Consider the following 25,179-nt stretch of genomic DNA (forward strand, 5'->3'; position numbering starts at 1 on the left):
ATTGAAGAAGCGGTAATGAAGTTCAGGGCCAGCTTCGGGCTCCTTCTGATTTTCCAGTAATCAATCACAGGAAAATCGGGCACACTGACCTCGCCTTCTGCTGAGTGAGACTCTGCATCTGGAGCCTCCCCTCGCCTTGCAAAATCTACCTTCAGATGAGAACATTTAAAGCAAGCCTTCATAAACAGATACATTTTTACATATCCTTAAAATCCCATTTGTATTGGAGAGTAGTGAGAGTGTGGAACTTGCTTCCACATGGAGTGGTTGAGGTGAATCGCATTTAAGGGGAAGCTAGATAAATACATGAGGGAGAAAGTACTCGAAGGATATGTTAATAAGGTTAGAAGAAGTAGGGTGGGAGGAGGCTCGTGCGGAGCAAAAACACCGGCATAACCAGTTGGGCCAAATGGCCTGATACTGTGCTGTAAAATTCTATGTAATACTATGCATTGAAAGATGAGGACTATGAATTGGCACAAATGACGGACAATGTAAGGCACGGTAATTGGATGGAATTTCTTTTGACAAAATATACATTGTTAGTTTCCTGGAAGGTTTACTAAAACGGTTGTAATACTTTTCCTTGCTACCAATTATATCTGTCAAATTCTAGTAAAACTATTTCAGGGCTGATATATATATGTATTTTATCAATATTATAATAACTAGGGCAAGTGATTTGGTGGGATATGGCACCCCACAATAAATTCCACAAATTTCTAAATTGTGCAGTTTTCTGCCCAAGTACTGCAACTTTATATAAAAGGGCCTGGAGCCAGTGGAAATGCCTGTCTCTGACCAGATATGAGCAATGACAAATCACTTGCCCCAATAAGAAGCAACAATGTAATTATGTGCTAAAACAAAAGCAAAATACTGCGGATACTGGAAATCTGAAATAAAAACGCCAAATGCTAGAAACACTCAGTGGGTCAATGACCTGAAACGTTAACTCTGTTTCTCTCTCCACAGATTCTGCCTGGCCTGCTGAATGGTTCCAGCATTTTCTGTTTTTAATATGATTTGCTAACAGCTGAATAACATCAAAATAAATTGCTGATTAATGTCTCTGAAACAAAAAGAATTTAGCCAAGTAGGTGCCGTGCCCATAGTTGAGATTGGAGATTACTCGTCAAGTTAATACAGTGCTGTCGAGAAACACAAACCCTATCCAAAAGTTAGTTTTTGTAGTTCACTTTTTTTTGTTTTTCATTATTTTATATTTAATTCTTCACCTTTGAAAGCTCGACAAATAATTTTTAAATATGGACTTACTTCAAATAAAATTATACATAATTACACTTTCCTTGAAGTAAAAAAGCACATCAACTATCTTACATCAAAACTTAAATTCGTTAACAGTATCGCTTGTCTATATATCAAAAGTTGCCTGTGTATCAAAACCCTCTTCATTGCAGGTGAAATGAAGTTATTATTTTAGAGAATCTATGGAATGACACAAGCTACAGTAAATGACAAGTACAATGTCTTGACAGGGATCGAGGACTGATCAAACATTGTTAGGACCCAAAATCAACCTTGCGTGGAAAATACAAGCACCGATTTTACCTTTAATGAACCGATACTTGTTGTAGAAAATCATACATTGTTCCTGGAAAACACTTGAGCACCACATCTAAATAGGGTGTATAACAATAAAAACAGGTGACAATTTCCAAAATTGGGTGGATACTGCAGAACTCACCAATTTACTATGAAGCTTTTTCTTTGAGGGAGCACCCATACACAACACTCACTGTGCTTATAATATAAATCATAATTTAAAAAGGCAATCTAAAATGCCACTGTTGTAATAAATATATATTTTCTCTTTGTATTAGAGCTGTTTAAATTGTCATTTCATGTCTGGATTTTTAAAAATTGTGACGTATATCCCTTAAAACAAACATGACATTGTTGAAAAAGTGTCCAGTTTGTAGTGTCCATGCTGTAAATAACACATTTAGCCAATTGACTATGGAGGGGGCGGGGGTATCCAATTAAAATAACCTTCAGTATTGATCCAGGACCATTAACCTACACTTCAACATGGAATAACTGCCAACTTTTCGCAGGTTATTTGAGGACCATGCATCCGTGTCGTTTTTTTGAATTGAAGGACTCAATGGCAGTGCTTCCGGTCTTGTACATAATGTTTAAGGAAATAAATATAAAAAATGTGAACTCTTCCTATTTTTTGTATTTATGTTCCAGTCTTCAGCTCCCATTCCTGTAAAACAAAATGAAGTAGTGAGAACAGCCATTGGATGATTCCTATTAGTATAAATTCCCATATTCTTTTCAAATCTTCTTTTAAAATCTCTTATTTAAAAAGAAAAGTACCATGGGAATGCAGCTTGGTCACTGAGCTTACGATCATGATGATTGCTGGCCACAATCAATGTTCTAACTCACTCACATAAGGTTTGGGATTTTTCCAGTTCAAGAACAAGGCACCAGAAAATAACATTTTGGGATACAGTACATGAGTAATTTGAGACCTGACATAGTAAATGTAGCATTCTTGAAAGGAACAGGTGACTTGGGACATATGGCTCCCAAAGCTCTCCACCACATGTTCCTCGCAACATGTCTGGGTCTTTTGTAAGTTAATTGGTAGAGATTAATTAGAGATTAACAACTCAATTATTGCATCATGTGACTACCAGGATGGTGGAAGGTGAACTAGATGGACCTTGATCTTTTTTTGTCTTGCCATTTCTCTGTTACTATGATCAACACTGGGCAGTAGTGGAATGCTTGGTCTTACTGAAGAAAAACTGAGACAACCCATCTTACACCTGTAGAAGCACACCATCTAGTGGTTAATAAATATTTAGGGTGGCAAGGGAGAACCTAATGGCCCACACATTCCACTCTTGGTGGAGCAGGAAATGTGCCTTGGTAGATGTAGAAGCTAATGAATGAGTTAAAGACAAGAAACAGGAAAAAAATAAAATAAACAGTGAACTGTGTGTGTTTTAGTTATGCTAGGAATCTCAAATGGTTGCTTTACGATCTATATATATGTTATTCATGAAGCGCCCTGCTTGTACCTATATATTTATTAGTTAATAAGAAACTGTGCTGCACTGGAGTTTAATCAAATACCCTGGGTGGAGTCATTGTAACTGATAACGATGGAAAGTAAAATTGGACAGGGTGTAAAATGAGTGGCCGATCTGATTCCATCAGTTTCCCATCAGGTTGGTTAGTTTAAATTTACCCCCTCTCCCAATTTTACTTCACCTAAACTTTTAACTATCAAACAGAAGGGAAGCCAAACTACAATTACTCACCCAAAGAGAAAAGATTGGTGGAACATGTTACCTGGGAAGGACACTGATGTGTAAGAGGGTATGGTAGTCTAATGGCTATGGTACTGAATTAGCAACCCAAAGGTCATGAGTTCAACACAGTAAGTTGGTGAACCCAACTTCAATAGCTGGGTAACTTGTCAGCTACCATGACCTTATCGTGGATGACTGCATCGACATCATGGCATTAACGGAAACTTGGCTGAGGTATAAATGACACACTACCTTTAATTGAAGTCTCCCCTCCCGACTATAGCTTCCACCACTTGCCCCGCACAGGCTGCCACGGTGGCGGTATAGCTCTCATCACCAAATCATACCTTGTCTGTCCCCCTATACCCCTGGCACTTTCTCATCATCTCGCCTTATTCCATCCCTCTCACTCAAAATTCTCATTCTCTACCGCCCATCCAAGTATAATAAAAACTATATCATGGCTATATCCTTACTGCTTTCCTCCCTCAGCCTATGCACCGAGCGACTTCTCATCTTCGGTAACTTCAACCTTCATCTTAATTCATCATGCTCTCTCTCCTGTGTTCATTACCTTCCTGTCCTCCCTGAATCTCTCCCTCCATATAAATTACTCAACCCATATTCACGGCCACCCCCTTGACCTTGCAATCTCTCGTGGCCTTGCTATTCCAACCGTGTCAATTAAAGAACAAGCTATCTCTGACCATTTCCTTGTATTGCTCTCGACCCACATTCCCCCTTCCCCAATCTAAAACTACTTCTTTCTGCACCCGCCCCTGGAAAAAAACACTCTCCAAACTCTCTTAAAACTGCACTTATCAACTCAAAACTGTCCAACCTTTGGCCCTCTTTTAACAATGGCATTTCTGCTCAACCACACCCTCACGCCCTAGTCCCTTTTAAAAAGATTACTCTCTCCCACGCTGGCCGTTCCCACTGGTATAGTCCTCATCTTCGCTCCTTCAAGTCAAAAGGGCGCAGACTTGAATGGATGTGGCGGACAACTGGTTCAGCCATTCAGCGCCAGATCTGGCTTGAACACATAAAACATTATCGGGTCCTACTCATCTACAAAAACTGCTCACTATTCCAGGATCATTCTGGATTGCAAAAATAACCCCCAGCTACTATTCTCTACTGCTAACCGTCTCCTTAAACCCCTCTCCCCTGTCTCCACCACACTTGCCTCCAACAACGTGTGAGGAACTCATGGACTTCTTTTGTCTCAAAGATTGAGACCATGCGATCAGCTACCTCTGTGAGTTCTCTTCCTTCATAGAAATATAGAAACATAGAAAATAGGTGCAGGAGTAGGCCATTCGGCCCTTCTAGCCTGCACCGCCATTCAATGAGTTCATGGCTGAACATTCAACTTCAGTACCCCATTCCTGCTTTCTCGCCATACCCCTTGATCCCCCTAGTAGTAAGGACCTCATCTAACTCCTTTTTGAATATATTTAGTGAATTGGCCTCAACAACTTTCTGTGGTAGAGAATTCCACAGGTTCACCACTCTCTGGGTGAAGAAGTTCCTCCGCATCTCGGTCCTAAATGGCTTACCCCTTATCCTTAGACTGTGACCTCTGGTTCTGGACTTCCCCAACATTGGGAACATTCTTCCTGCATCTAACCTGTCTAACCCCGTCAGAATTTTAAATGTTTCTATGAGGTCCCCTCTCATTCTTCTGAACTCCAGTGAATACAAGCCCAGTTGATCCAGTCTTTCTTGATAGGTCAGTCCCGCCATCCCGGGAATCAGTCTGGTGAACCTTCGCTGCACTCCCTCAATAGCAAGAATGTCCTTCCTCAGGTTAGGAGACCAAAACTGTACACAATACTCCAGGTGTGGCCTCACCAATGCCCTGTACAACTGTAGCAACACCTCCCTGCCCCTGTACTCAAATCCCCTTGCTATGAAGGCCAACATGCCATTTGCTTTCTTAACCGCCTGCTGCACCTGCATGCCAACCTTCAATGACTGATGTACCATGACACCCAGGTCTCTTTGCACCTCCCCTTTTCCTAATCTGTCACCATTCAGATAATAGTCTGTCTCTCTGTTTTTACCACCAAAGTGGATAACCTCACATTTATCCACATTATACTTCATCTGCCATGCATTTGCCCACTCACCTAACCTATCCAAGTCGCTCTGCAGCCTCACAGCATCCTCCTCGCAGCTCACACTGCCACCCAACTTAGTGTCATCCGCAAATTTGGAGATACTACATTTAATCCCCTCATCTAAATCATTAATGTACAGTGTAAACAGCTGGGGCCTCAGCACAGAACCTTGCGGTACCCCACTAGTCACTGCCTGCCATTCTGAAAAGTACCCATTTACTCCTACTCTTTGCTTCCTGTCTGACAACCAGTTCTCAATCCATGTCAGTACACTACCCCCAATCCCATGTGCTCTAACTTTGCACATCAATCTCTTGTGTGGGACCTTGTCGAACGCCTTCTGAAAGTCCAAATATACCACATCAACTGGTTCTCCCTTATCCACTCTACTGGAAACATCCTCAAAAAATTCCAGAAGATTTGTCAAGCATGATTTCCCTTTCACAAATCCATGCTGACTTGGACCTATCATGTCACCTCTTTCCAAATGCACTGCTATGACATCCTTAATAATTGATTCCATCATTTTACCCACTACCAATGTCAGGCTGACCGGTCTATAATTCCCTGTTTTCTCTCTCCCTCCTTTTTTAAAAAGTGGGGTTACATTGGCTACCCTCCACTCCATAGGAACTGATCCAGAGTCAATGGAATGTTGGAAAATGACTGTCAACGCATCCACTATTTCCAAGGCCACCTCCTCAAGTACTCTGGGATGCAGTCCATCAGGCCCTGGGGATTTATCGGCCTTCAATCCCATCAATTTCCCCAACACAATTTCCCGGCTAATAAGGATTTCCCTCAGTTCCTCCTCCTTACTAGACCCCCCGACCCCTTTTATAACCGGAAGGTTGTTCGTGTCCTCCTTCGTGAATACCGAACCAAAGTACTTGTTCAATTGGTCCGCCATTTCTTTGTTCCCCGTTATGACTTCCCCTGATTCTGACTGCAGGAGACCTACGTTTGTCTTTACTAACCTTTTTCTCTTTACATATCTATAGAAACTTTTGCAATCCGTCTTAATGTTCCCTGCAAGCTTCTTCTCATACTCCATTTTCCCTGCCCTAATCAAACCCTTTGTCCTCCTCTGCTGAGTTCTAAATTTCTCCCAGTCCCCAGGTTTGCTGCTATTTCTGGCCAATTTGTATGCCACTTCCTTAGCTTTAATACTATCCCTGATTTCCCTTGATAGCCACGGTTGAGCCACCTTCCCTTTTTTATTTTTATGCCAGACAGGAATGTACAATTGTTGTAGTTCATCCATGCGGTCTCAAAATGTCTGCCATTGCCCATCCACAGTCAACCCCTTAAGTATCATTCGCCAATCCATCCCAGCCAATTCACGCCTCATACCTTCAAAGTTAGCTTTCTTTAAGTTCTGGACCATGGTCTCTGAATTAACTGTTTCATTCTCCATCCCAATGCAGAATTCCACCATATTATGGTCACTCTTCCCCAAGGGGCCTCGCACAACGAGATTGCTAATTAATCCTCTCTCATTACATAACACCCAGTCTAAGATGGCCTCCCCCCTGGTTGGTTCCTCGACATATTGGTCTAAAAAACCATCCCTTATGCACTCCAGAAAATCCTCCTCCACCGTATTGCTTCCAGTTTGGTTAGCCCAATCTATGTGCATATTAAAGTCACCCATTATAACTGCTGCACCTTTATTGCACGCACCCCTAATTTCCTGTTTGATGCCCTCCCCAACATCACTACTACTGTTTGGAGGTCTGTACACAACTCCCACTAACGTTTTTTGCCCACAGGGCCAAACTTCATCTGAGGCTCCCAGCCGCCCTAGCCCTAAACTCACATCTTTCTCTAGTTTCTCTTTGATCTTCCCTTTTGATCTCTCCAAGCTCATCTTGTCCATGAGACCCGCTTCCTGCTCCCATGACCCTATTCCCACTAAACTGCTGACCACCCAACTTCCTTTTTGGCTCCCATGTTAGCCAACATTGTTAACGGTTCTCTCTCCTCAGGTACTGTTCCCCCTCCTTCAAATCTGCTGTCATCACCCCTCTCCTCAAAAAAACAATCCTTGACCCCACTTTGCTTGCTGGCTATCGCCCCATTTCCAACCTCCCTTTCCTGTCCAAAGTACTCAAACGTGTTGTCGCCTCCCAAATCCGTGACCATCTTTCCATGAATTCAATGTTTGAATCCCTTCAAATCTGGTTTTCGCCCAAGCCACAGTATTGAAACTGCTCTCAAAGTCACAAATGACATCCTTTGAGAGTGTGACAAAGCTAACCTATCCCTCCTCATTCTTCTGGACCTGTGTGCAGCCTTTGAAACAGTTGTCCACTCCATCCTCCTTCAACACCTCTCAACCATCGTCCAACTGGGTGGGACTGCATTTGCCTGGTTCCATTCTTGTCTATCTAATTGTAGCCAGAAAATCTCCTGCAATGGCTTCTCTTCCCACTCCCGCAGCGTTATCTCTGGTGTTTCCCAAGGATCTTTCCTTGGCCCCCTCTTATTTCTCATCTATTTGCTGCCCCTTGGCGATATCATCCGAAAACACGGAGTCAGTTTTCACATGTACGCTGACGACACCCAGCTCGACCTCTCCACCACTTCTCTCGACCCTTGCTTGGTATCTATATTATCAGATTGCTTGTCTGACATCCAGTACTGGTTGAGCAGAAATTTTCTCCAATTAAATATTGGGAAGACCGAAGCCATTGTCTTCAGTCCCCGCTACAAACTGTGTTCCCTAACCAGTGACTCCATCCCTCTCCCGAGCATCAATCTGAGGGTGAACAAGATTGTTCGCAACCTAGGTGTCATATTTGACCCTGAAAGGAATTTCCAGCCACATATCCATGGCATAACTAAAACCGCCTTTTTCCACCTCCAGGACATTGCCCGCCTCCGCCCCTGCCTCAGCTCTTCTGCTGCTTAAACCCTCATTCATGCCTTTGTTACCTCTAGACTTGACCACTCCAACTCACTCCTGGCTGGTCTCCCACATTCTACACTATGTATACTTGAGGTCATCCAAAACTCAGCAGCCCATGTCCTAACTCGCACCAAGTCAAGATCATCCATCACCCCTGTGCTGTCTGACCTACACTGGCTCCCAGTTATACAACACCTCAATTTCAACATTTTCATGCTTGTTTACAAATCACTCCATGACCTTGCCCCTTTCTATCTCTAATTTTCTCAGCCTCACAACCCCACAAGATGTCTGCGCTCCTCAAATTCTGCCCTTTTGAACATCCCTCATTATAACTGCTCAACCATCGGTCGTGACCTTCAGCTGTTTGGGCCTTAAGCTCCGGAACTCCCTCCTAAACCTCTCTACCTCTCTTTTCTCCTTTAAGACGCTCCTTAAAACCTACCTCTTTAACCAAGCTTTTGGTCATCTGCCTTAATTTCTTCTTTTGTGGCTCGGTATCAAATTTATCTGTTTTGTCTTGTAACGCTGCTGTGAAGTGCCTTGGGACGTTTTACTACATTAAAGGCGCTATATAAATAAAAGTTGTTATCATAATAATGACTATAAAAGCTGTTGGGTTAGGAATATAGGAACAGGAGAAGGCCATTCAGCCCCTCGAGCCTGTTCTGCCATTCGATGAGATTGTGGCTGATCAGTATCCTAACTCCATCCACCTGACTTGGCGGCAGCTTCCTTAATACCCTTTTCTGGCAACAATCTATTGATCTCAGAATTAAAATTAATAATTGAGTTCCACATTCTACCACCCTTTATGTATAAAAATCCAACTGGTTCACTAATGTCTTTTGGGCAAGTGAGCCAGTTATCCCTATCTGATGAGGCTTAAATGTAACTCTAGCCTTGATATTAATCCCCCGTGACAGGTGGGAGAGGGTCATTAAAAATTAAAAACCAGGCAATGCATTCCTAACCTGCCCCATACTTGCCTCCCGCCATTTTTACAGCTTTGTGGCCTGCATGTGTCCCGTCTTGGAAAGACAAGAGACTTCATTATCATATTTAAATTAGACTCCCACAATGCAGTTGGGAGCCTGATTTAAATGTAACATCTGCTGGCTGGGTATTCCAGGGCTCAGGAAATCCGGCAGTGAAAGGGAGACGGAAGCTGCTGGCTCCAGCAGGTTAGTGCTTTTTAGAGCACTCTTGTGGGCCAGATGGAGCAGCGGTGCTTCTCCCGATCCCTTAAGAATACCACTCCTTCCTGCTAATCACCACCTCCTTACTGCTGTGATCGGTGACACCCCCGCACCTCCCACCTGCACCAAGCCCCTATCTCGAGCCTCCTGATGGGCCCCAACTCCATCACAAGCTCCGATCCCGAGCCCCGATCTCTCCTTCCCTTGCTCCCAAAAGCTGGTCTCCAATCCCTCCACCTCAACAAGTCCAGATCTTTCTCGATTGTCAGGGACTGCTGGCTTTTCCGCCCGGTCAGTTCGTCAGTCTGGCTGGCTGCCGTGCAGGAAATGGAAGAAGAAAATGATAATCAGGTCCTCCTGGTTGGACTTCTGCATCCCCGGGTGTTTCTCCCCAGCTACCATGCTCCACCACTCCCTCCCCTCAGCAACCCCCCCGCCACCCCCCGCACAACCCTGTAAATACCAGGACCACAATGTCCTCTAGGCTATTTAGCGATGGACAATAAATACTGCTCTGCCCCCAGAATCCAAGAACAAATTTCCCACTGCGAGAAAGATCCTGAATATCTGTGGGGTTCTCCTGCTGTAACTTCAGTGGAACTCTAGAGAAATAGCCTCAATTGCTGAAGACAATCCCTGGTCAAATTCAGGGCTGTTGTGCTCTCACTGTAAAAGCCTTAGTGACACTATTCCACATACCCACGAAGTTTGCTGCTACAGTACACATCAGGCTACATACACAGTGCTCTGCTTTCCATGCATTGAGAGCAGTGTGAAAGTAGAGTATAACTTCACACTGTCTCTTCTCATGAAATTAATAGCATTAGTATAATTGAAGAACATTAGGCATAACCAGGTCCAAACTGTGCTTTTTATGTAATGTTTATTAATTGTTTAGGCAGCAAAACTGCTTGCATTTCAGAAATCTGCAACAGTGAATTTCAGTAAAATGATGCGATAAGCAACATTGAGCTACACTGGTGTACCTTGGCCTTCCTGCGAACGTGGCCTCGACTTGGGGAAGAAACCATGGAAGGTGGTCTTCTTCCGAGAGCAGCTGCATTCACAGGCAGTGATGATGGCTCGGTGTCACTGGTATCACAGCTGGAAGCTGGAGAATTGTCCAGGGTGCGATGCATGAACACGGGAGACTGGAAAAGGACCATAAACATAAAAACATAAGAAATAGGAGCAGGAATAGGCCACTTGGCCCCTCGAGCCTGCTCCACCATTCAATAAGATCATGGCTGATCTGATCCTGGCCTCAACTCCACTTCCCCACCTGCTCCCCATAACCCTTGACCCCCTTATCTTTCAAAAATCTGTCTATCTCCACCTTAAATACATTCAATGAACTCAGCCTCCACAGCTCTCTGAGGTAAAGAATTCCAAAGATTCAAAACCCTCTGAGAGAAGAAATTCCTCTTCATTTCCATTTAAAATGGGCGACCCCTTATTCTGAAACTATGACCCCTAGCTCTAGATTCCCCCACGAGGGGAAACATCCTCTCTGCATCTATCCTGTCAAACCCCCTCAGAATCTTATACATTTCAAAAAGATCACCTCTAAGTTTTCAAAACTCAAATGAGTATAGGCCCAACCTGCTCAACCTTTCTTCATATGACAACCTCTTTATCTCAGGAATCAACCTCGTGAACCTTCTCTGAACAGACTCCAGTGCAAGTATATCCTTTCTTAAATAAGGAGACCAAAACTATTTGCAGTAGTTCAGGTGTGGCCTCACCAATACCCTGTACAGTTGAAGCAGGACTTCCCTGCTTTTATACTCCATCCCCCTTGCAATAAAGGCCAACATTCCATTTGCCTTCCTAATTACTTGCTGTACCTGCATGCTAACTTTTTATGTTTCAAATACAAGGACCCCCAGATTCCTCTGTACTGCATCATTTTGTAATCTCTCCCCATTTAAATAATAATTTGTTTTTTTATTTTTCCTACCAAAGCGGATAATCTCACATTTTCCCACATTATACTCTATCTGCCAAATAAATAATGCAATAAGTATTTCAAATTCAGAGGCATCCTCCCCGCTGCTCCCTCTGTGTTATACATAAAAAATTCTGCAAGTCTCTAATTGTGTTGAGGCACTGAAAACTGAAGTGTTTATATTTAAATTTTAATATCTGTTCGATACAAATCTTAGGAAAGATGTTGTATAAGCGATACATGAACCTGTAGTAAAGTCTAGAACCCATTTATTGCTTTAAGTTTTTACTACACATAACAGAGGAAACCTTCCCTCAGCATCTTGGAAAAAAAGTGGTATCAACTGCTTTTAAATTATTTTCTCCATTATTTAATTTCTGTGCACTGCACCACACACCATTACCTAATTGAGGAAGGACACTGGCCGGGGCAACATTGTAGAGCAATGTGGTTCTTTGATTGACTGGCACAATACGCTACCAGGACTGAAAAGTGCTGTTTGCAATTCATTATATACCTTTTCACTCCATTTTCCCACTTCCCATTGGATCCCCAACCATTGCCATCACCTCAGTTAGGAACAATCTGAGCCATCAACAATGCCACGTCACAGACAGGACAGAGCCCCTTGTACAGGGACAAGCTCATGAGAAATGTTGCAAGAGAACATTCTATTCTGTGAGGGGGCCCTATCTGGAAAACCGTGCTCCCAAACAGTGCCAGATAACGTCATGTGACAGACAGTACTGGGATTTATTTAAACCTTGGCCTCTTGGTGATAGGACCCACAAGCTAACTTGTGATATATTCACAGAGCACAAGCACACACAGCGTCCAACATGGCAGGCAGCTCTCTCTCTCGGAAGCCTCCGGAGCCTGCCTGGTTCTGTTTATTATTAACTCTGCAGTTGCAGTACACAATACGTCCACATCACAGTGTGGAGCTACAAACATTACAAGCTTACAGACATTACACTTCTCCCTCCTGAATAAAGAATTTATTATAACAAACATTATACATAACTTTCATGTTTATGACATAACACAGGATATAAACTTATTTTTTTCCAAATTTACAAATTTAACTTTACCACTTGTTTTCTGTTTCGAAGAGGATACCTTCGCTCTCGAACAGAACCTTCCAAAACTGGTATCGATTTCACACTCATTCGAGGCCCATCCTGAGGAACGTTTTCCTCCACGGAATTTCCTTGATTTTCATTTAAACTCACTCTAACTTCAGGCTCTTTGTTTTCTTGACTCAGACTCAGACTTTCTTTCTGATTCTCTCCTGGATTTGTTTCCAGTACATTGGATTTAGGATTTGCTATTGGTGTATCAAAACTATCTGATGAGTCAGAAATAATTGAATCATTCCCACCTTCAACACCTTCCATGTCAGTAGGTAAAATATGATCAATATGAACAAACCTAACCTGTCCATTATCAAACATCTTTACCAAATATGTGCGAGGACCACATATCTTCACCACTCTTCCTGGGAACCACTTTAACCATTTATGGTGATGGTTCTTCACGCTCACCTTCTGGTTTAATTTCACACTTCTCTCTTTTACTCTACCTCTATCATGATTCTCTTTCCGTCTTAATTGTGTCTCTTCGATGGACTGTGCCAAAATATGGCTTTAACAATGAGAATCTGGTTCATGGCTGTCGTTTGAGAAACAACCAGTAGTTGTATGAGGAGTATTTCGATATGTAATCAAAAAATTAGCCAATTTGTGATCCAATGACAACTGTCGTTTCCTTGGATTTGGATCTAACATTTGTTTTATGAGGGCAAGTTTTACAATTTGTACAGTGCGCTCTGCTGCACCATTCGAAGCAGGATGGTATGGTGGAACCTTGGTATGTTTCATGCCATTTTTGCTCGTGAATTGTGCAAATTCTTCTGAATGAAATTGTGGTCCATTATCCGAAACAATTTCTTCAGGGAGGCCAAATGAAGAAAATAATTTTCGTAAAATGTCCAATGCTTTACTTGTTGTTATTTTCCACATTGGAAACACCTCAACCCACTTCGAATGGCTATCAATCACAATGAACAATTGTTGTCCTTCTAACCAAGCAACATCAATATGTCGCCTTTGTCACACCCTGGGAGGCCATTTCCATGGCTGTAATGGTACTGGTGGTGGTTGCTTGCTTACCGATTGACATGTCGTACACTGACTCACAATGTACTCTATATCTTTATCAAGACTTGGCCACCATAAATAACTGCGTGCAAAACTCTTGGTCAAGCACATTCCCAGGTGCTGGTCATGGAGGTCTCCTAATAATTTGGACCTGAATTTATTTGGTATAACCACTCTTGCACCCCACATGATACAATCTTTATCGACTGATAATTTATTCCTATGAATGAAGAATGGATGTGTATCTTTGTCTGTTACCTGGTTTGGCCATCCATTTGCAATATACTCATACACCTTTGACATCACTGGGTCATGTTTGATTGCTCTACCAATCTCTTCAGCTGTGACTGGCAGTTCATCAATGTATGAAAAATAAAACACTTCTTCCTTATCGGGTGTAATTTGTGATGGGGAAGGCAATCTAGACATTGCATCAGCATTACTGTGATCAGCTGATCGTCTGTATTCAATATCATATGTATATGCTGACAAAATTAAAGCCCATCTCTGCATTCGGCTGCAGCTAATGTTGCAACTGGGGACTTTGGATGGAGGATTGCTATTAGGGGCTTATGGTCCGTAACGATGGTAAACTTACGACCATACAAGTATTTATGAAACTTCTTGACCCCAAAAATGAATGTCAATGCTTCCCTTTCAATTTGCGCATAATTAATCTCACTGGCACTGAGAGTGCATGAAGCAAAAGCAATTGGTCTCTCCTCCCCACTACGTAATACATGAGAGATTACTGCCACAACTCCATATGGAGAAGCATCACATGCTAGCTTAATCTCCTTAGATATGTCATAGTGAACCAACATGGTGCTCTCGACCAATTTGCTTTTACACTCCTTGAATGCTGTCTCGCATTCTTTGGACCACTTCCAATGGACCTGTTTTTTCAATAGTTCATTCAGTGGATGTAATACTGTAGCCAAATTTGGTAGGAACTTCCCATAATAGTTCAAAAGATGCAAAAATGAACGAAGTTCAGTGACATTCCTGGGAGTGGATGCATTTCTAATTGCATCCAATTTTCCCATGGTTGGATGTAAACCATCTTTGTCTACTCGGTACCCGAAGTACTCCACTGAGTTTTTAAATAACTCACACGTACGAGCAGACACTCGTACTCTATGCTTCTCTAGCCATTTGAGGACTTCATTCAATATGTTATGAATTTGCCTATTTGGTGCTGAAATTAGTCTGACATCCAAATAACATACTACCCCTTCAATACCTTGCAAAATCTGATTCATCACCCCTTGGAATATGGCAGGGGCGGAAGACACTCCAAACGATAGCCTATTAAATTGATATAGGCCTAGATGAGTATTTATAGTCAAACATGACTTGGACTCCTCATCTAGTTTAAGCTGTAAGTAGACATTCGTAAGATCCAGTTTTGAGAAGATCTGACCACCTGTCAGTGTTGTGAACAAATCTTCTATATTCGGCAATGCATTGGGGACATTACCCTCTAGAACCTGGTTTACGGTTACTTTATAATCACCAGACAATCTTACCTTACCATCGGACGTAGGTACAACAACAATGGGTGTAGCCCAATTACATCGATCTATCTTACAAATAATGTTCTGAATCTCTAGTCTTTTGAGTTCTTGCTCAACTTTCTCCTTGAGTACAGATGGGACGAAATGTGGCTTGTAGTGAACCAATCTAGCGTCCTTCTGTAACCTGACACTCGCCTTGAAGCCTTGGATCGGACTGCCCGTTTCACAGAACACCTTTGGGTACTTCTTGATAACCTCATCTGTTGATGAAAATCTCACTTCCACACAGAAAATCTTACTCCAATCCAGCTTCAGTGAGCTCAACCAATTTCTTCCTAGTAAGACAGACTTGTCTCCTTTCACCACTATTAGAGGCAAGTTCTGAAATTGATCTTTATATTTCACCGGTACGGTGATACGACCTACCACAGGAATTTTCTCTCCCGAGTAGCCTTGCAACTCTATCTTGCATTTCTCCAGTTGGAAATCATGCAATTTGTCGAGGTACAGTGTAGAATTTACCAATATCTCGCAAAGATTCCAGGTACCTTTCCCCTGCAGAGGAGAAGAATCCCTTTTTGGACTTTTAAAATGGAAGGAAAACTTTGGGACACAAATTAATTTTAAAGGGGCAGACGAGGCCTGCAGGGGATAAAAGGGGATGCATTCATGGAGACCCCCCCCCCCACCCGCCCCCCACCAGTGTTTGGACTCATAGGAAAGGGAATTTAATTTGGAACTATCTACCAGAAAGTTTGAAATCCTAAAGTGCACATGGAAGAAACTACGAACTTTAATCGAATTTGGGATTTTTAAAAGGTGTATGTTGGGTCTGCAAAAAAAAGGGGTGGGGTCAATATCTAAAGGGCCAGTTTGGACATTGGAACTAATCAAATTGTCTGGGAACTGTATACCCTCGAAACTTGCCCCTTGAAAACATTAGCATTTAAACAATCAACGATGGAAGAAACATTTATCACCGCACCCAGAGGACCCAAATGTCACATACATATTCCAACACCTTTTCAACAGGCATAGAAATATCTGGCTCAGGCCAGACTAGCACAATGGAGAGCTCACCAACTTCGAAAAGCCTATTAACGCCAGATTAAAACCACTTAATCAAGTTTCAGTTAGCTGGCTGCAAAATCAAAACAAAGAAATGAGCTAGATTTGATGGAAGATAAGGAAGGCTGTTTTAGTATAATTGAAGTCTGTTCTGGCAGTTAGGGGTGCTTCAAGAGACACTATTAAGTTAGCAATCTCGTTGCATAAGTTCTACACCAGCCTCGAAAAGTGGGATCTCTAAAACCCAGAAGGACAGCACCACAACAGCAAACAGGCTGTCAAAACGACTATTGGAAAGTTGCGGGCCATCGCGACCAACCCAACAGTCAACCGGAACCAACCCGACAAAACCGAAGATTTTTCCACTCTACAAGCTGGTCCTACGCTATCAAGGGGTACAGACTACAGAACGTGGACAACTAAGGCGAACCCCAGGGACAATTAAGGCAAACCCTGGAGTTGGAACTGTCAAAAAGGGGATTGGTGAGCATAGCCCCTGAACCCCTCAGAGCTATAACTTCGTTAGTTAGAGGAATTGGGAGAAGGGAGGCTGGGATAACTTGTGTAAATGTATCTGCATTCTCCTTTTTACCCCATTTAGAGTTTAAGCCGTGTTCTTTTCCCCACAGGCTGTAATTTGACAATTTATTCAATGTGTTGTACCCCTCAGTGTGCATTGGTCTGTGTGTGTTATTAAAGGTGTGCCTTTTACTTCTTTTTAAACACAATAAAGCCATACCTGCTTCCTACCTTGAAACCGATTGTCTGTCCAAGTCTGTCACAGTCCCTTCATAATTCCAGTGTCTAGAACCAAGGGTGTGGGAGCGATTCGGAACTGCTCATATAAGGTCAGAAGGGAAAGCTGACCCCCGGCAAACCACTCCTTACATAATGGCGACCCAGATGGGACACTGGTACAAGGGACGTGATAAGAGAGAGACTGGTTTCAGGAAACAAAGCAAAATGGAAGAGAGGATTTCCTCGTATGTGTTTAAGAGGGTAAATGTTGCTAAGGAGTGGGTACTCGATCTATTGTATGCTGAGCGTCCGGAAGATGCTGCAGCTCAATGGACCGAGAGCAAGGACCATAAAAGGTCGATAGAGAAGGCCATTTGGCTAATCTGCCTTCAGCAACAGATCCGGCTTCTAGATGAGGAGAATGAGAAATTAAAGGGAGTTTTGAGACAGGCAGAAGAGAGGTCCAGCGCAAGGGCCACAGTCGGGGAATGGCTGTGGACAGAGGTGGGACAGTTAAAGGAAAGTAGAGAGCTCACTAAAGAAAGGCACAAAATCCAATTGGACCTTTTACAGTGTCAGATTATTGAAGCCAAGAATAGCGAACTGGCATTGCGGGAAGAGAATTCCCGCCTCGCCAAGCAAGTTAAAGAGTACGGGGAGAGGGTGAGAGACATTCAGGTAGCCTATAAGGTAGCCAGTACCAGGGAATTTGAGGCAGGAGACCACGGCCCCTGCCAGCAGCAGATCCAAAGCTTGAACCTTGCTCTATCCTGGGCTAAAGGCATGGTGTGCCTGTTAAGCCCGGGTTTAGCCCAGGAACACCTGGTTGGGCAAGGAGAAACCCCTCAGTCACCGCCTGTAGCTCCCAGGAATGGCCCGGGGCAGCAGAGGTGTCAGCCAGAGTGCGGGGCAGGCAAGGATTGCGAACTACCAACACCAGCAGCCCCGAGTTTTAACTTGGCTTGGCAGCAGGGGGAAGAGGGCGAGCCAATACAAGAAGGGCCGGAACCAGGGCCAATGCACCCAGTCCGGCAGCAGAAGTTTGGCCCGCCTGATGCCAATGGGGCAGCAGGACCCCTAGAAAGCAACTTCGTAGTCCCCCACGACACCGAAAAACTGAGGGCTATGATAGGGCACCTAAGTAAGCTCACCCAACAGGGGGATCCCTCGGTACACTTCCTGGAAGTGGAACACACAGGGGATTTAACGGGTGCGATGATTCAGAGCAGGCTAAGCTGTTGCTCTTCTCGCTAGACACCAAGCTGTGCCATTCCCTCTCTGCAGACAGCAGAAAGGGGCAAAACACGTACGCTACGGTTAAGGAGGAGGTTCTAGAGGCCATGGGTATGAACGACGGGAGTCCTTTCTCCCGAGTGGAGAAGACAGTGCAGCTCGATGGGGAGACTCCACAGGCTTTCGCCGACAGGTTGTGGCCGGTCTACGAAAGGGCCTGTAGTGGGGTTCTTGACCGGGCCCACCTGAACCCTAACAAGCTGGCTCACTGGCTCCGCAACCTGGTGGCAAACAGCCTACCTGGATAAAGGCAAAAGCCGAGGTCTGGTTCGATCCAAGAGATCCCAGAACCACCGAGGAGACAGTGGTCAGGCAGTTGACCCTGGCTTACCAGAACAGTAGAGGGACAGAGAAGCCCTGCTCTAAAGGGAGGGTCCATGAGATTAAACCTAGCCAAGGCAAGAGAGAGTGGCATCAGGAAGGTGGGAACCCTCCCCACAAAGGGGGCGAGTGTTTTGGGTGTGGGAAAAGTGGGCACTGGAGGAAGGATTGTAGCAACCCCTGGAAAGAGACTAAGGGAAAGGCCACTCCAGCCCCAGCCCGTAAGGCTGGGGCAGGAACACCCGACACATATGAGACACTCGTAGCGGCCCTACAGACACTCAAACGGACAGGGAACAGTAGCTATCGCAACCGGTCCAGTAGCCGGTACGGTAAAACCCTCTGCTCCAACCCACCCAGATGCATGACTAAGGCCAGTGCAGCCTGTGTACCTGTGTTCCCTAGAGTACGATGCCTGGAAGAGACCGTGCGTTACGATGGAGGTGGAGAAAGTGAAAGGGACCTACCTGCTAGATACCGGTGCTTCTAGCACCCTTGTATATGCAGATAACCTGGCTACCTCACCTCTATCGAACGGGGTCCCGTACAGTCTAGTGGGGTTCACAGGCAATGAGCAAACTGGTTTTTCATCCTGCTCACCATTCAGTTAGGGACACTCAAAACCAAATGGAAGTGTGTCCTGATGAAATGGGAGCAGAAGGAAAAAGGGATCCTGGGAGCTGATTTTATCATTGGCCACCAGATCCTAGTGGATCTCAGGAACCACTGTCTATGGGGAGCCATAGTGACTGACAGGGAAGGTGAGGTGGCAGTGATCCCAGAAAAAGGGGCCAAGGGAACATTGTGTACCATGAAGCCAAAGGAGGGTTATGACTTGGAATTACTGGTCAGTAACACCCCAGTGGAGTACCAGGCATATGTACGGGCACATCTTGCAGCATTTGCCACCCACAAACATGACTGTGGTAGGGTAACGGGGATGGAAGTTAGTATAGTAGGGGACCCCATGACCCGACCACAAAAGCAATATAACTTCCCCAGGGAGGCAGAGGCAGACCTGACAACGGCGCTGGGATCACTGGTAGAGCAAGGGGTGTTAAGACCGATAGCAACCCATGTGAACTCTCCACTGTGGCCGGTTAAGAAACCGGACAACTCATGGAGGGCCACCGTGGACTATCGAGTACTAAATAAGACTATCCCTGTCTGTGCACCCACTGTAGCAGCCGTAGCGGATCTCATAGGGAGTATTCCAGCATCCACGACCACTTTCACGGTGCTGGACATTTCAAATGGGTTCTGGTCCATTCCTTTAAAACAAGTTCGCTTTTACCTTTAAGGGCCAACAATACACGTGGAACTGTCTTCCCCAAGGCTTCCACAATAGTCCCAGCATTTTTCACCAATGCATGGCGAACTGTTTAAAGGACTTTAGCAGACCCCAGCAGTTGGTGCAGTATGTGGATGACCTGCTCCTGTTCACCGATCAGGGGGAGGAGCATGGCCCACTGCTGGCCGAGCTGCTGGAGCTGCTAAAAGAAGAAGGGTTTAAAGTAAACCCCAAGAAGGCACAGATCGGCCAGAAGGAAGTCAAATTCCTGGGGCTGACTGTGCGCGCTGGGGAAAGGGCCATAGACAAGACTAGAAGGGAGGCAGTACAGGAGTTACCAGCCCCCAACACAGTGACAGGGGTAAGATCCTTTCTAGGGCTCACCGGGTACAGCAGAGACTTCATTGAGGATTATGCAGCCACCACAGCCCCTCTGCTCAGGCTCCTACACAAGAGTGTAGAGTGGGACTGGGATGAGGGTTGCGAGGCAGCATTTAATCAGCTCAAGAAGGACTTGCAGACCGCGCCAGCCTTCGGAGCGATAGATGTAGGAAAGGAGTTTTTCCTGGAGGTGGCAGCCAGCGGGGACAGTTTGAGCTCAGTGCTGCTTCAAGAGCGGCACGGCCAGCTGAGGCTGGCGGTTTACTCCTCCAGGATCCTCACAGATGTGGAGAAGGGGCACTCCAACTGTGAGAGACACCTCCTAGCCACACATTGGGCAGTGAAAAGATCCTTGATCTTCACGGGAGGGTCTCCTCTAAAATTCCTAACCCACCACACACCGCCTCAGATGCTCCTAGATGGGAGGATTAAGGATGGGACGGTGAGCAGTGCCCGCATTGCTCGCCGGACCCTGCTCCTCTCCCAGATGGACCTCAGAGTAGAAGGCCCCGCCAGCCAAGGCTCGCAGCCAACCTAATCTATCCAGGGAAAGCCCACAGGTGCTCTATAGAAGGGGTATGGGAGGTAAACATTGGCCTTCCGGCGGGGTTACACCCTACAGGCCGGGACATCTAGGTGGACGGGTCCAGCACGGTATCTGCTGGCGAACGACTCACTGGGTGGGGAGTCTATGACCCAAGGGCAGGTATTGCCCTGGCAATCAAGCTCCCCAGCAGCACGAGCGCCCAGCATGCTGAACTGTCCGCCATAATGTACGTGGTGACCCACCCCGAGGAATTCCCTACCCCGTACACGATTTGCTTGGACAGTATGTTCACCTGCAATTCATGTACGGAGTATCTGGCTATCTGGTCCTGTCGCGGATCCACGTCCGCTGACGGGAGACTCCTGGTAATCAAGCCCCTGCTGGAGAAAATCATGACAGCGGTGGGGGAAGAAGGAAAGGTCTACATACATAAGGTGAAGGCCCATTCAAAAACCGAACCCCGTGCAGAGGGAAACCAACAGGCTGACAAACTGGCCAAAGAAGGTGCTCGCACGGGAAAGTTCTGGGACCCCTATGACACCGGCCGCATAGCAGCGGTCAAGAATAAGAACAGGGCAGAAGAGAGTACAGAGATAGCTTTGGCCCCGGACTTAAAAACAGTTCAGCTACAGGACCCAGTCCTGAAAGCTGTTCTGAACGCGCTAGCTAGAGGAGAGAGAGTAGAAGGTCCGTACGGCACAGCAGCCATTACCGTTAAGGAAGGCATGCTGTTTAAAGAGGGACACTGGGTCGTGTCGCAGCAGCACCAGAGGGAATTCCTAAAACTGGCCCATGAGGGTCCAGGAGCGGGACATCCCTGGCCTGAGACCACCTGGCAATGGGTGGAACAGGCAGGATGGTGGCCGGGACTCAGGGAGGATGTCCGTGAGTTCTGTGCGAACTGCCTGGTGTGTGCTGCGAACAACCCTGACCCCCAGAAAAGGAAGGTGTCCCTAGGACACGTCAGGAGGGTAGAGGAACCATGGCAATCAATCCAAATTGACTACATCGGGCCCCTACCCACTGCCCAGGGAGCCTACAAATACTGCCTAGTCCTGGTGGACGTGTTCTCAAAATGGGTTGAAGCCTTCCCCTGCCGAACAGCCACTGCACTAGGGACAGCTAAGATTCTAGTGAGGGAAGTGTTCGCCCGGTGGTGACTCCGTGGAGTCGGACCAGGGGAGCCATTTCATCGGGCAGGTAATGCAGGCAACCCTTAAGGTGCTCGGCATTGAGGGGAAATGGCATGTTGCCCACAACCCACAGTCATCGGGTATTGTGGAGCGTTTAAACCGCACCATTAAAGAAAGGCTGCGGAAGGAAACGGGAGACTCACCCCAAAAGTGGGTGGAGGTCTTACCATTGGTCCTAATGGGGATCCGAGCCAGCCAGTCAAAGAGCACCGGGTATTCCCCATACGAGCTCATGACTGGCCGGATCATGCGGACCCCCACATATGTCCTAGCCCCGGTGCTCACAGAAGGTCAGCTCAGAGAGGTGAACCGGGACCGGTTTGTCAGGAACCTGTTTGAACACCTCAAACAGATTCACTGGCAGGCTGCTAGTAACATGGGCAGACAGCATCAGAGTAACCGATTGCTGCTAGAACTCAGCAAACACCACGAATGGGAGATAGGGGACCAGGTCATGGTGAGGAACTATGCTCGGGTTGGGGTTTTTGAAGCATTATATATGGGGCCATACAGCATTGTGGACAAGGCAAGCCCGATGGTCTATGCCATAAAGCTGCCCCGCCGCTGTACTAAGTGGTTCCACATCAACCAGTGCAAGCTGTACAACCCAGGTTCAGCCAAGCACAGAGGGCAGCCGGGAGGGGTGAACCGTCCTCAGGACAGGGACCCTCCGTTGGCCGCCCCCGACGGTGGAGGGCCCACAGGGAATGTGGCAGGCTCAGAAACCGTGCCTATAGGGGCGGTGAATTGCACTACTGGAGGGGCTATCCCACCCATCGTTTGGGATTCGGACGCACCCCCAGTAACCCAAGCCCTGAGAAGGACCCTCCGTACATCACGGCCAAAGATACCGTGGTCACCGGTATCTGAGCCTCAGCGATTCTACCCTAGGAGAAGGGCAGCCCGACAGGAAAGGCCGTAGGTCAGAAGTATAGAGGCCGCTCAGAGTAGGGACCACCAGCCAGCCGCCTCCAGCGGTGAGGGTCTCACAGGAGTAGTAGCAACGGGCTGTCCCAGAGACAAGGGTCTCCAGCTCACCGGCTGCGGGGAAACCCTAGCATCCAGGTGGCTATCAGGCCGCACAAGGCATGGGCCTAACAGGGACTAACCAGGCCACCCGGAGACGGGTGGCGGTTGTACATAGCTCTAATTTTAGTTTAAGGCAGCTGACTGCACCATTTTACATTTTAAGGTTTAGTTTAGAATTGAGGGTAATGTTACAGTAATGTTTAGGTGATTATTTTGAGTTTGTCTTGTGTGTCAGCCAGCCTGAGAGCAGTTTCTCAAGGGCAGGATCCAGACATTACAGGGTGATGGACAAACCTCAGGAGACCAATTGATGTTTAGTTTTAACCTATGTTTTTTTTTTCCCTTCTGTAATGTGGTTGTACGTTGCCTATATGCTGGTGAATATAATGTAACTGAAATGAAATGTAACTGTGCTGAAATGCAATTGTAGTGATTGAACCCCCTCCAAGCTGGGAGGGTATAAATGTAAAAAGTTTGTACCTGTAAAGGGAAAAGTGTGCATCTATGGTGATGTTGCATAAGTGTAATGCATTTTGGGTATTAGTTTAGCTAATTTACAGGGAAGGTTATCTCTTGGGAGTCAGGAACTTTGCTCACCTCGAAGAATGATACCATAAGTGATATGGTATCACAGGGGGGAATGTAGAATTTACCAATATCTCGCAAAGATTCCAGGTACCTTTCCCCTGCAGAGGAGAAGAATCCCTTTCTGGACTTTTAAAATGGAAGGAAAACTTTGGGACACAAATTAATTTTAAAGGGGCAGACGAGGCCTGCAGGGGATAAAAGGGGATGCATTCATGGAGGCCCCCCCCCCGCCCCCCGCCCCCCGCCCCCCGCCAGTGTTTGGACTCATAGGAAAGGGAATTTAATTTGGAACTATCTACCAGAAAGTTTGAAATCCTAAAGTGCACATGGAAGAAACTATGAACTTTAATCGAATTTGGGATTTTTAAAAGGTGTATGTTGGGTCTGCAAAAAAAAGGGGTGGGGTCAATATCTAAAGGGCCAGTTTGGACATTGGAACTAATCAAATTGTCTGGGAACTGTATACCCTCGAAACTTGCCCCTTGAAAACATTAGCATTTAAACAATCAACGATGGAAGAAACATTTATCACCGCACCCAGAGGACCCAAATGTCACATACATATTCCAACACCTTTTCAACAGGCATAGAAATATCTGGCTCAGGCCAGACTAGCACAATGGAGAGCTCACCAACTTCGAAAAGCCTATTAACGCCAGATTAAAACCACTTAATCAAGTTTCAGTTAGCTGGCTGCAAAATCAAAACAAAGAAATGAGCTAGATTTGATGGAAGATAAGGAAGGCTGTTTTAGTATAATTGAAGTCTGTTCTGGCAGTTAGGGGTGCTTCAAGAGACACTATTAAGTTAGCAATCTCGTTGCATAAGTTCTACACCAGCCTCGAAAAGTGGGATCTCTAAAACCCAGAAGGACAGCACCACAACAGCAAACAGGCTGTCAAAACGACTATTGGAAAGTTGCGGGCCATCGCGAACAACCCAACAGTCAACCGGAACCAACCCGACAAAACCGAAGATTTTTCCACTCTACAAGCTGGTCCTACGCTATCAAGGGGTACAGACTACAGAACGTGGACAACTAAGGCGAACCCCAGGGACAACTAAGGCGAACCCTGGAGTTGGAACTGTCAAAAAGGGGATTGGTGAGCATAGCCCCTGAACCCCCCAGAGCTATAACTTCGTTAGTTAGGGGAATTGGGAGGAGGGAGGCTGGGATAACTTGTGTAAATGTATCTGCATTCTCCTTTTTACCCCATTTAGAGTTTAAGCCGTATTCTTTTCCCCACAGGCTGTAATTTGACAATTTATTCAATGTGTTGTACCCCTCAGTGTGTATTGGTCTGTGTGTGTTATTAAAAGGTGTGCCTTTTACTTCTTTTTAAACACAATAAAGCCATACCTGCTTCCTACCTTGAAACCGATTGTCTGTCCAAGTCTGTCACAGTCCCTTCATAATTCCAGAGTCTAGAACCAAGGGTGTGGGAGCGATTCGGAACCGCTCATATAAGGTCAGAAGGGAAAGCTGACCCCTGGCAAACCACCCCTTACAACAGCGACTCCGGTACTACACTCACGGATGCACCCGTGTCAATTTCCATTGGTATCTTGAATCCCAC

The 25,179-nt window shown here is 45.6% G+C and overlaps 1 protein-coding gene across 1 annotated transcript in view; it reads right to left on the reverse strand.

The window, feature by feature from the left end:
- Nucleotides 1-1,447: 1,447 nt before the first annotated feature.
- afap1 (actin filament associated protein 1) overlaps nucleotides 1,448-25,179 on the reverse strand; it is a 405,203-nt gene continuing 381,471 nt past the window's right edge. Inside the window, exons 16-17 of the mRNA XM_070871376.1 lie at nucleotides 10,516-10,680; nucleotides 1,448-2,233 (exon numbers count right to left, since the gene is read on the reverse strand). Coding sequence (XP_070727477.1) covers nucleotides 2,207-2,233; nucleotides 10,516-10,680 — 192 coding nt within the window. The 3' untranslated portion in view covers nucleotides 1,448-2,206. The remainder of the gene's footprint in view (nucleotides 2,234-10,515; nucleotides 10,681-25,179) is intronic.

The sequence above is a fragment of the Pristiophorus japonicus genome, chromosome 2 (assembly GCF_044704955.1).
Source record: "Pristiophorus japonicus isolate sPriJap1 chromosome 2, sPriJap1.hap1, whole genome shotgun sequence".
NCBI lineage: Eukaryota > Metazoa > Chordata > Chondrichthyes > Pristiophoridae > Pristiophorus > Pristiophorus japonicus.